The following is a 13,540-nucleotide window of genomic DNA, read 5'->3' as shown; positions in this document are numbered from 1 at the left end:
ACGCATGGAAGGAAACTAGCTGAGGCTGGGAAAGAACCACTGGGAGGCATGGGAAGTCTGTTATCCCACCAGCCAGAGCAGTCAGATCTTTTATTCCTGGAGGACTCAGCAGCATAACCTGAAGGAGTCGGCCTTACCACAAGAGCAAAACTAGTTCGAGAATTTAAAAAGTGCTGTGAATCCAACAGAACAAAGCTTAAAAGCAGACTTGGAGAGAACCCAACTAATTCCAAATAACTTTATTCCAGAGAAAGCCCCAAAATATTCTAAAGTGCCCAAAATACATCACTCCACAATGAAAAATTCACAACTAGCACCCAATGAAAAATTACAAACTATGCAAAAAAGGCACATGGGGCCCCAGGGAGCCAACTGTAGAAGCACAACAGGGTGTGACACGTGATAAAGCAGCATTCAAGAGCAAGAGAACAAAGAGAATTGCAGTCTAGAGGGCGCCACACAGTAAGGTCGGCTCACCCATGAGATGAGGTGACTGCAGTCCTCCAGCATGACATCTCTGTACAGGGTCCTCTGCGCAGGGCCCGGGGCAGCCACTCCTCCTGGGTGAGCTCCACAGTCACATCCTTCAATGACACTGGCCCATGTAACAGCGCATTTCTGATCAAACTGAAGATTTTAGAAACTGATGACATGGAAAATGCTTTTAAAAAACCCTTACAAGGTGGACTGTTGAGAGTTCAAAGCATAGTATTATTAAATAATAAAATTATAAAACATGATCACAGACCTAACTCTTATACTTTGGGAGCATCACACAATTAATACAAATATTATTCTCATGCTCTAATTCATTTGTCCATATTTTTTAAATATGTTCATACACTGTCACTTTATATACTATGATAAAGCTTACTGCCTTCATAAATATCAAGTCAATATAAACAGGCCTCCTGTTAGTATTCCTTTTACATCAGTGGCTTAGCCTGAGCATTATCTTATCTTTAGGGTGCACACCCTTGCTCTGAGTCCTCTGCTGGGGTAATGGGAACTCAGTGAAGAGATCCATGTAGCCCTGGAGATAATACTCAGAACCAGTCTTGTATTTCAGACATGTTTATATTCAATTGATTTACAACAGAGATACCAAGGTGATTTAATAGACATAGTATATACCTCTCAACAAAGTTTCCAACTATATAAGTGCTAAAACTTTCCAACATACAAGGTGAAATATTAGGCAAATCTTTCTTAAGACACACACACACAAAAAGCATAACTCAAGGGGGCGGAAGATGGCGGCGTGAGTAGAGCAGCGGAAATCTCCTCCCAAAACAACATATATCTATGAAAATATAACAAAGACAACCCTTCCTAGAATAAAGACCAGAGGACACAGGACAATATCCAGACCACATCCGCACCTGAGAGAACCGAGCGCCTCGCGAAGGGGGTAAGATACAAGCCCCGGCCCCGCGGGAGCCGAGCGCCCCTCCCCCCCAGCTCCCGGAGGGAGAAGAGCAGGCAGAGCGGGAGGGAGACGGAGCACAGGGCTGCCGAACACCCAAGCCCCAGCCATCCGGGCCAGAGTGCAGGGCCCTCGATACTAGCAAAACAGGGCAGCAAGAACAGTGAGCGGGCATTGGAGGCCGGGTGCCGGAGGACGTAAGAAAAGCGCGTGACCATTTTTTTTTTTTTCTTTTTTGCTGTTTTGTTTTGGCGAGTGCTTATTGGAAGTCTTAAAGGGATAGGGACCCCAATACTAGGGAAACAGGGCAGCAACACCGGTGAGTAGAGGCCTGAGGCTGGCACCGGAGAATAAAGAAAAACGAGCGACCACCTATTTTTTTTTAATTAAAAAAAATTTTTTTTTTTTAATTTAAATTTTTTTTTTTTCTTGGTGGTCGTTGTTTTGTTTTGGCGGGTGCTTTTTGGAAGTCTTAAAGGGCAGGACACTTAATCCAGAGGTAGGGAATCCGGGGATCTCTGGGCACCCTAACCCCTGGGCTGCAGGGAGCAGGGAGGCCCCTTACGGAGATAAATAGCCTCCCAGCCGCTCCTGCTCCAACGCGACTCCACCACTTCGGAGTAGCTGCCCGAGCCAGGCCACGCCCACAGCAACAGCGGAGATTAACTCCATAGCAGCCGGGCAGGAAGCAGAAACCCTGTCTGCGCCCAGCTGCCCAGCACAAGCCACTAGAGGTCGCTGTTCTCCCAGGAGAGGAGGGTCACAAACCAACAAGAAAGGAAGTCCTTCCAGCCGTCACTCGTCCCAGCTCTGCAAACTATTCCTATCACCATGAAAAGGCAAAGCTACAGGCAGACAAAGATCACAGAGACAACACCAGAGAAGGAGACAGACCTAACCAGTCTTCCTGAAAAAGAATTCAAAATAAGAATCATAAACATGCTGACAGAGATGCAGAGAAATATGCAAGAGAAATGGGATGAAGTCCGGAGGGAGATCACAGATGCCAGAAAGGAGATCGCATAAATGAAACAAACTCTGGAAGGATTTATAAGCAGAATGGATAGAATGCAAGAGGCCATTGATGGAATTGAAATCAGAGAACATGAACGCATAGAAGCTGACATAGAGAGAGACAAAAGGATCTCCAGGAATGAAACAATATTAAGAGAACTGTGTGACCAATCCAAAAGGAACAATATCCGTATTATAGGGGTCCCAGAAGAAGAAGAGAGAGGAAAAGAGATGGAAAGTATCTTAGAAGAAATAATTGCTGAAAACTTCCCCAAACTGGGGGAGGAAATAATCGAACAGACGACGGAAATACACAGAACCCCCAACAGAAAGGATCTAAGAAGGACAACAACAAGACACATAATAATTAAAATGGCAAAGATCAAGGACAAGGAAAGAGTGTTAAAGGCAGCTAGAGAGAAAAAGGTCACCTATAAAGGGAAACCCATCAGGCTAACATCAGATTTCTCAAAAGAAACCCTACAGGCCAGAAGAGAATGGCATGATATATTTAATACAATGAAACAGAAGGGCCTTGAACCAAGGATACTGTATCCAGCACGACTATCATTAAAATATGACGGTGGGATTAAACAATTCCCAGACAAACAAAAGCTGAGGGAATTTGATTTCCACAAACCACCCCTACAGAATATCTTACAGGGACTGCTCTAGATGGGAGCACTCCTAAAAAGAGCACAGCACAAAACACCGAACATATGAAGAATCGAGGAGGAGGAACAAGAAGGGAGAGAAGAAAAGAATCTCCAGACAATGTATATAACAGCTCAATAAGCGAGCTAAGTTAGGCAGTAAGATACTAAAGAGGCTAACCTTGAACCTTTGGTAACCACGAATTTAAAGCCTGCAATGGCAATAAGTACATATCTTTCAATAGTCACCCTAAATGTTAATGGGTTGAATGCACCAATCAAAAGACACAGAGTAACAGAATGGATAAAAAAGCAAGACCCATCTATATGCTGCTTACAAGAAACTCACCTCAAACCCAAAGACATGTACAGACTAAAAGTCAAGGGATGGAAAAACATATTTCAAGCAAACAACAGCGAGAAGAAAGCAGGGGTTGCAGTACTAATATCAGACAACATAGACTTCAAAACAAAGAAAGTAACAAGAGATAAAGAAGGACACTATATAATGATAAAGGGCTCAGTCAAACAAGAGGATATAACCATTCTAAACATATATGCACCCAACACAGGAGCACCAGCATATGTGAAACAAATACTAACAGAACTAAAGGGGCATATAGACTGCAATGCATTCATTCTAGGAGACTTCAACACACCACTCACCCCAAAGGATAGATCCACTGGGCAGAAAATAAGTAAGGACACGGAAGCACTGAACAACACAGTAGAGCAGATGGACCTAATAGATATCTATAGAACTCTACATCCTAAAGCAACAGGATATACATTCTTCTCAAGTGCACACGGAACATTCTCCAGAATAGACCACATACTAGGCCACAAAAAGAGCCTCAGAAAATTCAAAAAGAGTGAAATCCTACCAACCAACTTTTCAGACCACAAAGGCATAAAACTAGAAATAAACTGTACAAAGAAAGCAAAGAGGCTCACAAACACATGGAGGCTTAACAACACGCTCCTAAATAATCAATGGATCAATGACCAAATCAAAATGGAGATCCAGCAATATATGGAAACAAATGACAACAACACTAAGCCCCAACTTCTGTGGGACACAGCAAAAACAGTCTTAAGAGGAAAGTATATAGCAATCCAAGCATATTTAAAAAAGGAAGAGAAATCCCAAATGAATGGTCTAATGTCACAATTATCAAAATTGGAAAAAGAAGAACAGAGGAGGCCTAAGGTCAGCAGAAGGAGGGACATAATAAAGATCAGAGAAGAAATAAATAAAATTGAGAAGAATAAAACAATAGCAAAAATCAATGAAACCAAGAGCTGGTTCTTCGAGAAAATAAACAAAATAGATAAGCCTCTAGCCAGACTTATTAAGAAGAAAAGAGAGTCAACACAAATCAACAGTATCAGAAACGAGAAAGGAAAAATCATGTCGGACCCCACAGAAATACAAAGAATTATTAGAGAATACTATGAAAACCTATATGCTAACAAGCTGGGAAACCTAGGAGAAATGGACAACTTCCTAGAAAAATACAGCCTTCCAAGATTGACCCAGAAAGAAACAGAAAATCTAAACAGACCAATTACCAGCAACGAAATTGAAGCGGTAATCAAAAAACTACCAAAGAACAAAACCCCCGGGCCAGATGGATTTACCTCAGAATTTTATCAGACATACAGGGAAGACATAATACCCATTCTCCTTAAAGTTTTCCAAAAAATAGAGGAGGAGGGGATACTCCCAAACTCATTCTATGAAGCTAACATCACCCTAATACCAAAACCAGGCAAAGACCCAACCAAAAAAGAAAACTACAGACCAATATCCCTCATGAACGTAGATGCAAAAATACTCAACAAAATATTAGCAAACCGAATTTAAAAATACATCAAAAGGATCGTACACCATGACCAAGTGGGATTCATCCCAGGGATGCAAGGATGGTACAACATTCGAAAGTCTATCAACATCATCCACCACATCAACAAAAAGAAGGACAAAAACCACATGATCATCTCCATAGATGCTGAAAAAGCATTTGACAAAATTCAACATCCATTCATGATAAAAACTCTCAGCAAAATGGGAATAGAGGGCAAGTACCTCAACATAATAAAGGCCATCTATGATCAACCCACAGCCAACATTATATTGAACAGCGAGAAACTGAAAGCATTTCCTCTGAGATCGGGAACTAGACAGGGATGCCCACTCTCTCCACTGTTATTTAACATAGTACTGGAGGTCCTAGCCACGGCAATCAGACAAAACAAAGAAATACAAGGAATCCAGATTGGTAAAGAAGAAGTTAAACTGTGACTATTTGCACATGACATGATACTGTACATAAAAAACCCTAAAGACTCCACCCCAAAACTACTAGAACTTATATCGGAATACAGCAAAGTTGCAGGATACAAAATCAACACACAGAAATCTGTGGCTTTCCTATACACTAACGATGAACTAATAGAAAGAGAAATCAGGAAAACAACTCCATTCACATTTGCATCAAAAAAAATAAAATACCTAGGAACAAACCTAACCAAAGAAGTGAAAGACTTATACTCTGAAAACTACAAGTCACTCTTAAGAGAAATTAAAGGGGACACTAACAGATGGAAACTCATCCCATGCTCGTGGCTAGGAAGAATTAATATCGTCAAAATGGCCGTCCTGCCCAAAGCAATATACAGATTTGATGCAATCCCTATGAAACTACCAGCAACATTCTTCAATGAACTGGAACAAATAATTCAAAAATTCATATGGAAACACCAAAGACCCCGAATAGCCAAAGCAATCCTGAGAAAGAAGAATAAAGTAGGGGGGATCTCACTCCCCAACTTCAAGCTCTACTATAAAGCCATAGTAATCAAGACAATTTGGTACTGGCACAAGAGCAGAGCCACAGACCAATGGAACAGAGTAGAGAACCCAGACATTAACCCAGACATATATGGTCAATTAATATTTGATAAAGGAGCCATGGACATACAATGGCGAAATGACAGTCTCTTCAATAGGTGGTGCTGGCAAAACTGGACAGCTACATGTAGGAGAATGAAACTGGACCATTGTCTAACCCCATATACAAAAGTAAACTCAAAATGGATCAAAGACCTGAATGTAAGTCATGAAACCATTAAACTCTTGGAAGAGAACATAGGCAAAAACCTCTTAGACATAAACATGAGTGACCTCTTCTTGAACATATCTCCCCGGGCAAGGAAAACAACAGCAAAAATGAGTAAGTGGGACTATATTAAGCTGAAAAGCTTCTGTACAGCAAAAGACACCATCAATAGAACAAAAAGGATCCCTACAATATGGGAGAATATATTTGAAAATGACACATCTGATAAAGGCTTGAGGTCCAGAATATATAAAGAGCTCCACGCCTCAACAAACAAAAATCAAATAACCCAATTAAAAAATGGGCAGAGGAACTGAACAGACAGTTCTCCAAAAAAGAAATACAGATGGCCAACAGACACATGAAAAGATGCTCCACATCGCTAATTATCAGAGAAAAGCAAATTAAAACTACAATGAGGTATCACTTCACACCAGTAAGGATGGCTGCCAACCAAAAGACAAACAACAACAAATGTTGGCGAGGCTGTGGAGAAAGGGGAACCCTCCTACACTGCTGGTGGGAATGTAAGTTAGTTCAACCATTGTGGAAAGCAGTATGGAGGTACATCAAAATGCTCAAAACAGACTTACCATTTGACCCAGGAATTGTACTCCTAGGAATTTACCCTAAGAATGCAGCAATCAAGTATGAGAAAGATCAGTGCACCCCTATGTTTATCGCAGCACTATTTACAATAGCCAAGAATTGGAAGCAACCTAAATGTCCATCAATAGATGAATGGATAAAGAAGATGTGGTACATATACACAATGGAATACTACTCAGCCATAAGAAAAGGGCAAATCCAATCATTTGCAGCAACATGGATGGAGCTGGAGGGTATTATGCTCAGTGAAACAAGCCAAGCGGAGAAAGAGAAATACCAAATGATTTCACTTATCTGTGGAATATAAGAACAAAGGAAAAACTGAAGGAACAAAACAGCAGCAGAATCACAGAACTCAAGAATGGACTAACAGGTACCAAAGGGAAAGGGACTGGGGAGTATGGGTGGGTAGGGAGGGATAAGGGGGGGAGAAGTAGGGGGGTATTAAGATTAACATGCATGGGGTGGTAGGAGAAAAGGGAGGGCTGTACAGCACAGAGAAGGCAAGTAGTGATTCTACAACATTTTGTTATGCTGATGGACAGTGACTGTAAAGGGGTTTATAGGGGAGACCTGGTATAGGGGAGAGCCTAGTAAACATAATATTCGTCATGTAAGTGTAGATTAGTGATACCAAAAACAAAGCAAAAAAAAAAAAAAAGGGCAGTTCCTGTGTGGTAACCTCCAATGAGTTCTACACAAGGGTATAAAGGGCATATAAAAGTGTAGGCAAAGGGTCTGTTTGTGTTTATACAGAAAATCAAAGCCTAATTGGGCTACCCCAAAAATGAACTAAGATACGATATGAAAGAGAACTTCCAACATCAGCACTCTCTGGAAGACTCATGCCAGAAAATGATCATCAAAAAACCCCAACAAAGATCCACGCACCACTACAGCTGTAGATGCACTCATCCCACCAGCTCCTGGACTTGCCATGGGAATGAAGGAGATATCTAAGCTGGCCTGTGCATACAGTAAAACAACAAATTTGACTGGATCTATACTGTTGGAACTCAACCAAGAATTAGGAGAAGTGCAAATTGTAGCACTCCAAAATCTTACAACTACAGACTATTTACTGTTAAAGGAACATAAGGGATGTGAACATTCCCCAGGAATGGGTTGTTTTAATTTGTCTGATTTCTCTCAGACTGTTCAAGTTCAGTTGGACAATATCCACTATATCATAGATAAGTTTTCACAAATGCCTAAGGTGCCTAACTGGTTTTCTTGGTTTCACTGGAGATGGCTGGTAATTACAGATATGCTTTGTTTATGTAACTATACTCCTATTATGTTAATGTGTGTGCGCAATTTAAGTAGTAGCTTAAAACCTATACATGCTGAAGTTACTCTACAAAAAGATATGTCAAAGAAATAATCAATCTTCCCATGTTTTCTTCTGCCTGCTACTTCTATAGCTTTTCTTCTTCCTTCCTAATTACAAACATTAAAGAGAATTCGTGCCTCATATCAAATTTACCGAGTATCCTAACTCTTCCAAGTGGTAAAGATACCTCAAGACAAATGCTGGGCATAGAAGCTACAGGGCATAAATATGCTAAGAAATAAAAAGCTAACCATTTCAAACAATAAGGCTTCTCTCTCACTTACCAACTTTACATTTCCCTGTATGGCCCCGGAAGATGACTGGTTAGCCAGAGACAGGTAAGATTCCTTAAGGGAGGAACAACCTAAGACAGGCACAGTTGCAGGGGGGTCATCAGGTGAGAAATTGGGGATCAACAGAGGTGAGGCTTAGTACCTCACCCCCCCTGTTCTGAGAGAAATCTTCTGCATACGTGAATGTTTTATTGCCCTTGTCTAGCTTGGATTAACACACAGTCTGCAGGCACACACCTGATCATCTACATTTGCTCTCTTACAACACTAAACTATGTTTTCTACCTTTATCTTGTATCTACCTACCACTTCAGCATTTTATTAAAAATAATAATAATAAAGAGAGAAATGTGGTATCCACATATAAATCAAGTATAAAAACCAAATGAATATTCATATTTGAACTGACTGTTTATAGTTCATAATGCATGAGCAAAACCGAAAGTTTCTGTGATGACTGCCCTTGTACTGTTTACTATGTAACTTATTCATTATGTAAGAATTTGTTCTCCATGTAAGAACTTGTTTGTTATGCCTCAGAAGATAGGAGACTGATGAAAATTTGGCTTGGGGTGGATTAATGATTGTGCATTGAGCATTGACTCCCCTATACAGAATTTTATTGTCGTTAACAACCATTTGATCAATAAATATGAGAGATGCCCTCACAAAAAAAAATAAATAAATAAAAGACAGACTTCCAATGGTAAAATAAATAAGTAACCGGGATGTAATGTATAGCATAAGGAATATAGTCAAGATATTGTAACAGCTTGGTAGGGTGATAGCTGGAACCTAGAATTATGTATATAAATGTTTTATCACTGTGTTGTACACTTGAAACTAATGTAATGTAATACTGTGCGTCAACTACCCTTCAATAAAAAATAATTACCTAAAAAAAAAAATGCATAACTCACTGTTAGGGACTGAATGTGGCCCCCAAAATTCCTATGTTGGAGCCCAAACCCCTAGTGTTACTGTATTTGGAGACAGGGCCTTTAAGGAGGTATTCAAGGTTAAATGACACCATAGTATGGGGCCCTCACCTGACAGAACTGGTGCCCTTATGAAAAGAGGGGGAGACCCTGTAGATCTCTGCGTACACAGAGCAAAGGCCATGTGAGGACACATTGAGAAGGGGGCCTTCTGCAGGTCAGGAAAAGAGGTCTCACCAGAAACCCACACTGACATCTTGATCTTGGACTTCCAACCTCCAGCACCATGAGATGCGATATTTTTGTTGTTTCAGCCTCTTGGTCTGTGATATTTTGTTATGGCAACCCAAGCAGATTAATACACCTATAAAAGAAAACACTGAAAAAAACTATGAAAAAATTGACAAATTTAAATCCTCTGCTCTTTGAAAAGCACTGTGAAGAATATGAAAAAACATAAGCTGAGATAAAATGCATACAAATTATTTATCTGAGGAAGGATTTTTATGGAATACATAGTAAGAAACCACTTTGTAAGTTAGTAAGTTACAAATTAGTAAGAAACCACTTTTTAAAGTGGGAAAAAGAATCAAACAGGCACTTTGCGAACAAGGATCAGATAACAAACAAAAACATGCTCATTATTAGACATTTGGAAAATTCAAATTCAAACTAAAATGAAATACCATTATAAACCTAATATAAAGGCTTAAATAAAAAACCTGACATTAAATGCTGGTGAAGCTACAGAGCAACTAGAACCAGTGCTGATGGGAATGCAAAGTGGTACAGCCACTTTCAAAATCACTGAGTTTCTTATGAGGTCAAACATGCATATAATGAGATCCAGCAAGCCCACTCATGCAGGAGAATGAAGGTCTATGTCTCCACAGAGGAACCTGTATAAATGAAGGACTACTGAAACGCAGACCTGAGACAAAATGAATGGCACTGTCTTTGACTCAGATATGTCCTGAACTGGTGGCCCTGGTCAATTCACTGACATTCTCAGGTCCAAGTCCTTTCGTTTTAAGTGAGTCAGAAGTAGATGACCACGGAAACTCTTCACGACCCATCCCTGTGGGATTCTGTGAGGTCAGGATAACCATACAAGTGCCACAGGTGATGGACATGTGTGACGGCAGCATTTGCAGGGCTGGGATGGAATTTCTTCCCTCTGCTACCTGTAAGTCCGGGGACAGGTAATCCCAGGGCAAAATACCTCTAAAAACCGAAATCAGTCACAGGGAGAAATAAAGTTTGAAAGCTGTTTATTGCTGACAAACTGCAGTCCAGCGCTGTCTTTCTCCCCTGCTCGGAAAGAAGGAAACAAGCCAGCAGGCCCCTTCCCTTAACCTCTCAGGTACAGACAGGCCCTTGCTTGCCCAGGTAATTACCCATTGACATGCAGATGAACTTCTCTCCACCCTGCGGATATGCAGATGAACCAGAGATATTCTGGAAATGTTACAGTTTTGCCCACACCACCCCCTCGGCCCCAGGTCTTGCCTCTCACTCCCCTCTGCAGACCACCCCTCAGCCCTAAGGCCTCACCTCACTTCCCTCTGCTGACCAACCCTCAGACCTCGCCCTCCCCAGCTCTCCCACAAAGTGGCCTTTCCTGAGCAGCCTGCCCCGGGCCACCCCACCTCATCTCCCGCCCAAACTCCCCAGTCACAGTGTGGACGCTTCTGAAAGTGGTGGTACCACCAAGTCTGCCTCATTCTTGGCCAGGGATCAAGAACTTCTTCCAGCTCTGCACCCCTGTCACTGTCTTTGCACTTCTGCCTCTTCTCTGAAGCTCTGGAGAGAGGTCTAGGGTCAGGGGTGCTCTCTTCCTGGTATGGCTCCTAGTACCAGAGTCCTCTGACCCTACTTCACAAGACCTGCTTTACTCTCAGATGAGTTTCCCAGGAGCTGGGGCCTGGACCTGGGCAACCAATTTTAAAGCCACGAATTTGACCCTCTTACAGTTCACACTCTTGAACACAGGCTTGTTCCTTCTCTTGCTCCTGCTTACAGGTGTCGGAGCTGGAATTTACCCGAGTTTCTCGGGCTCCAGAGCTCGGGCTCCACCGCAGACCCACCAGTCGCGTGATAAGTACGTCCCACGTCCCACTCCCCACGCCAGCCTCGCCGCCCACACGGGCTTTTCCAGGCCAGGCTGCAGGTGGCGCCGGGCACACGGTCTCCATACAGCCCGGCCCGCGCCGAGCACCTGCACGAGACGGGGGCTCAGCACCACATCCGAGACCGACACTGGGGGTTGAGCCTGGTGGCCCCCGGGACTTAACGCTCCCGCCCTCTGGGTCAGAGCCCACGCCTCGCAGAAAGCTCCAGGCAGGTTCCCCCGCATTTCATCCCCGCCGAGGCTCAGGCTTACGGGCGGAGCGCCCGGGAGCAGGTAGGCGGACGTCTCGCCCACACGCAGGTGTGGCTGAGTCGCATTCCAGCCACCGCCCTGCAAGCCCACAGCGTTCAAGGTCACGTTTCCCAGTAACCTCCTCTCCTTCACGTCGCTCTGCAGTGTTTCCTTATAAAACCGTTGGGTGATGTCCTAAATGGTCCCTCCCGCCCGGGTTCTCTTAGAGCCCCAAGCGGTATGGGTTACATTTGAACTTTGCCGCCAAATATACAAGGCTTGTTTTCCCAATGGTCCCTGTGGGAAACAGCAGCTGCCGAAGAAGTTGGGAACGATCTGGGAAATTTGAATGTGGACTGTCAATTAGGAATATTAATGATATTAGTTAATTTAGGTGGAATTATAGTGGGAAATGCATCTGTTTTATAAAGGCATGCCGAGTTCCACATTTAGCCCTGAAATTATCTTTGTTCACTTCACAAAATTTCAGTGAAAACTAAGTTAAAGTAGAAGTTAAAGTTTCTTAAGTGGAGGGCATGGCTTGGTGATGCCGGGGTTCTTGTTTGCAGAGTCGAAAAATGAACTTAGCAAACAGTCAAGGTAGGAGAGCCAGGGAGAGCCTTTTATTTAGAGATATAGTGAGAGGCCAGGAGGGGACAAGAGAGTCCCTCCGTAGTGGTGCGTTGCCTAGGGGATTTATAGGCGGTTGAGAGACAAAGAGCTAGGGATGCAGACCCACCAAATGGTCTCTAAATGTTTATCTTTGAGGATACACTAAGTTTCTTATCAGTTTTCCGGACTACTTTGCAGTTAACATAAGAAATTTGCTCCCATCCGGGCCTCCGGCCCTGAGAGAAGTTGAGCAGGAGTTGCCGGAGGAGGCTGGCCGGCGTGAATGCTGCGGTCCCTCGGGGCGGCGAGGAGCACCATGCCTAAAGCTCTAAAGGTAAAAAGTGTAGGACGGAAAAAAAAGTCATCCATCCATATAGTAGAAAAGCAGCTCAAATGACAAGAGAGGCCCACAAACAAGAAAAAAAGGAAAAGTTGAAGAATGAAAAGGCATTGTGTCTCAACCTTATTGGTGAAAAACTCGAGTGGTTTCAAAATCATCTTGATCCCAAAAAAGTAGGATATTCAAAGAAAGGTGCTTGTGAATTAATTGAAAGGTATTTAAATCGATTCAGCAGTGAGCTGGAGCAGATTGAATTACATAACAGCATCAAAGACAGGCAAGGAAGGCGGCACTGTTCCAGGGAGACAGTCATCAAGCAGACAATGGAGCGTGAGCGACAGCAGTATGAAGGATATGGCCTTGAGATTCCAGACATTGTAAATGCAGATAATCTGAAAAATTTTAGGGAATGGGATTTGGATCTGAAGAAATTGCCAAGCATTAAAATGAGAAAAATTTGTGCTAATGATGCAGTTCCCAAAAAGAGCAAGAAGAAAACTGTTACAACTGTAGACAAAGATTTAGGGGAATTGGAACTAAAAGATGAATCAAGTGACTCAGATGAGGAGATGACTGCAGTGGCCTAATTGTCCCTTATTTGAGTTGAAAATAAGTAATTTGAGTGCCTCAAGTTACACTTGAATTGATGATGGTAAATAATTGTCTAGATCCAAAAATTTGTTAGTTAACTTACTTTCTTATGTGGTGAGAATTCTAGTTGCAGTTTCAAAAACAGTGTTATGATTTTTATTTTAAAATGTTGCTTTTTTTTTACATTAAGTTGCTAAATAGATACAGTGAAATAAAATAAAATTATGGTCTTTAAGCGTCATTTAAT

At 42.2% G+C, this 13,540-nt stretch overlaps 1 protein-coding gene across 1 annotated transcript; it reads left to right on the top strand.

The window, feature by feature from the left end:
- The first annotated feature begins 12,630 nt into the window (after nt 1-12,630).
- LOC130682965 (translation machinery-associated protein 16-like) lies at nt 12,631-13,540 on the top strand. Its single transcript, XM_057498474.1, is given in 2 exon segments — nt 12,631-12,709; nt 12,712-13,540. Coding segments are annotated over 2 exon segments (642 nt in total). The 5' UTR covers nt 12,631-12,645; the 3' UTR covers nt 13,290-13,540.

This window comes from Manis pentadactyla, chromosome 3, assembly GCF_030020395.1.
Source record: "Manis pentadactyla isolate mManPen7 chromosome 3, mManPen7.hap1, whole genome shotgun sequence".
NCBI lineage: Eukaryota > Metazoa > Chordata > Mammalia > Pholidota > Manidae > Manis > Manis pentadactyla.
Note: the sequence above shows the minus strand (reverse complement) of the source record. Positions and strands in the feature narration are given on the sequence as shown.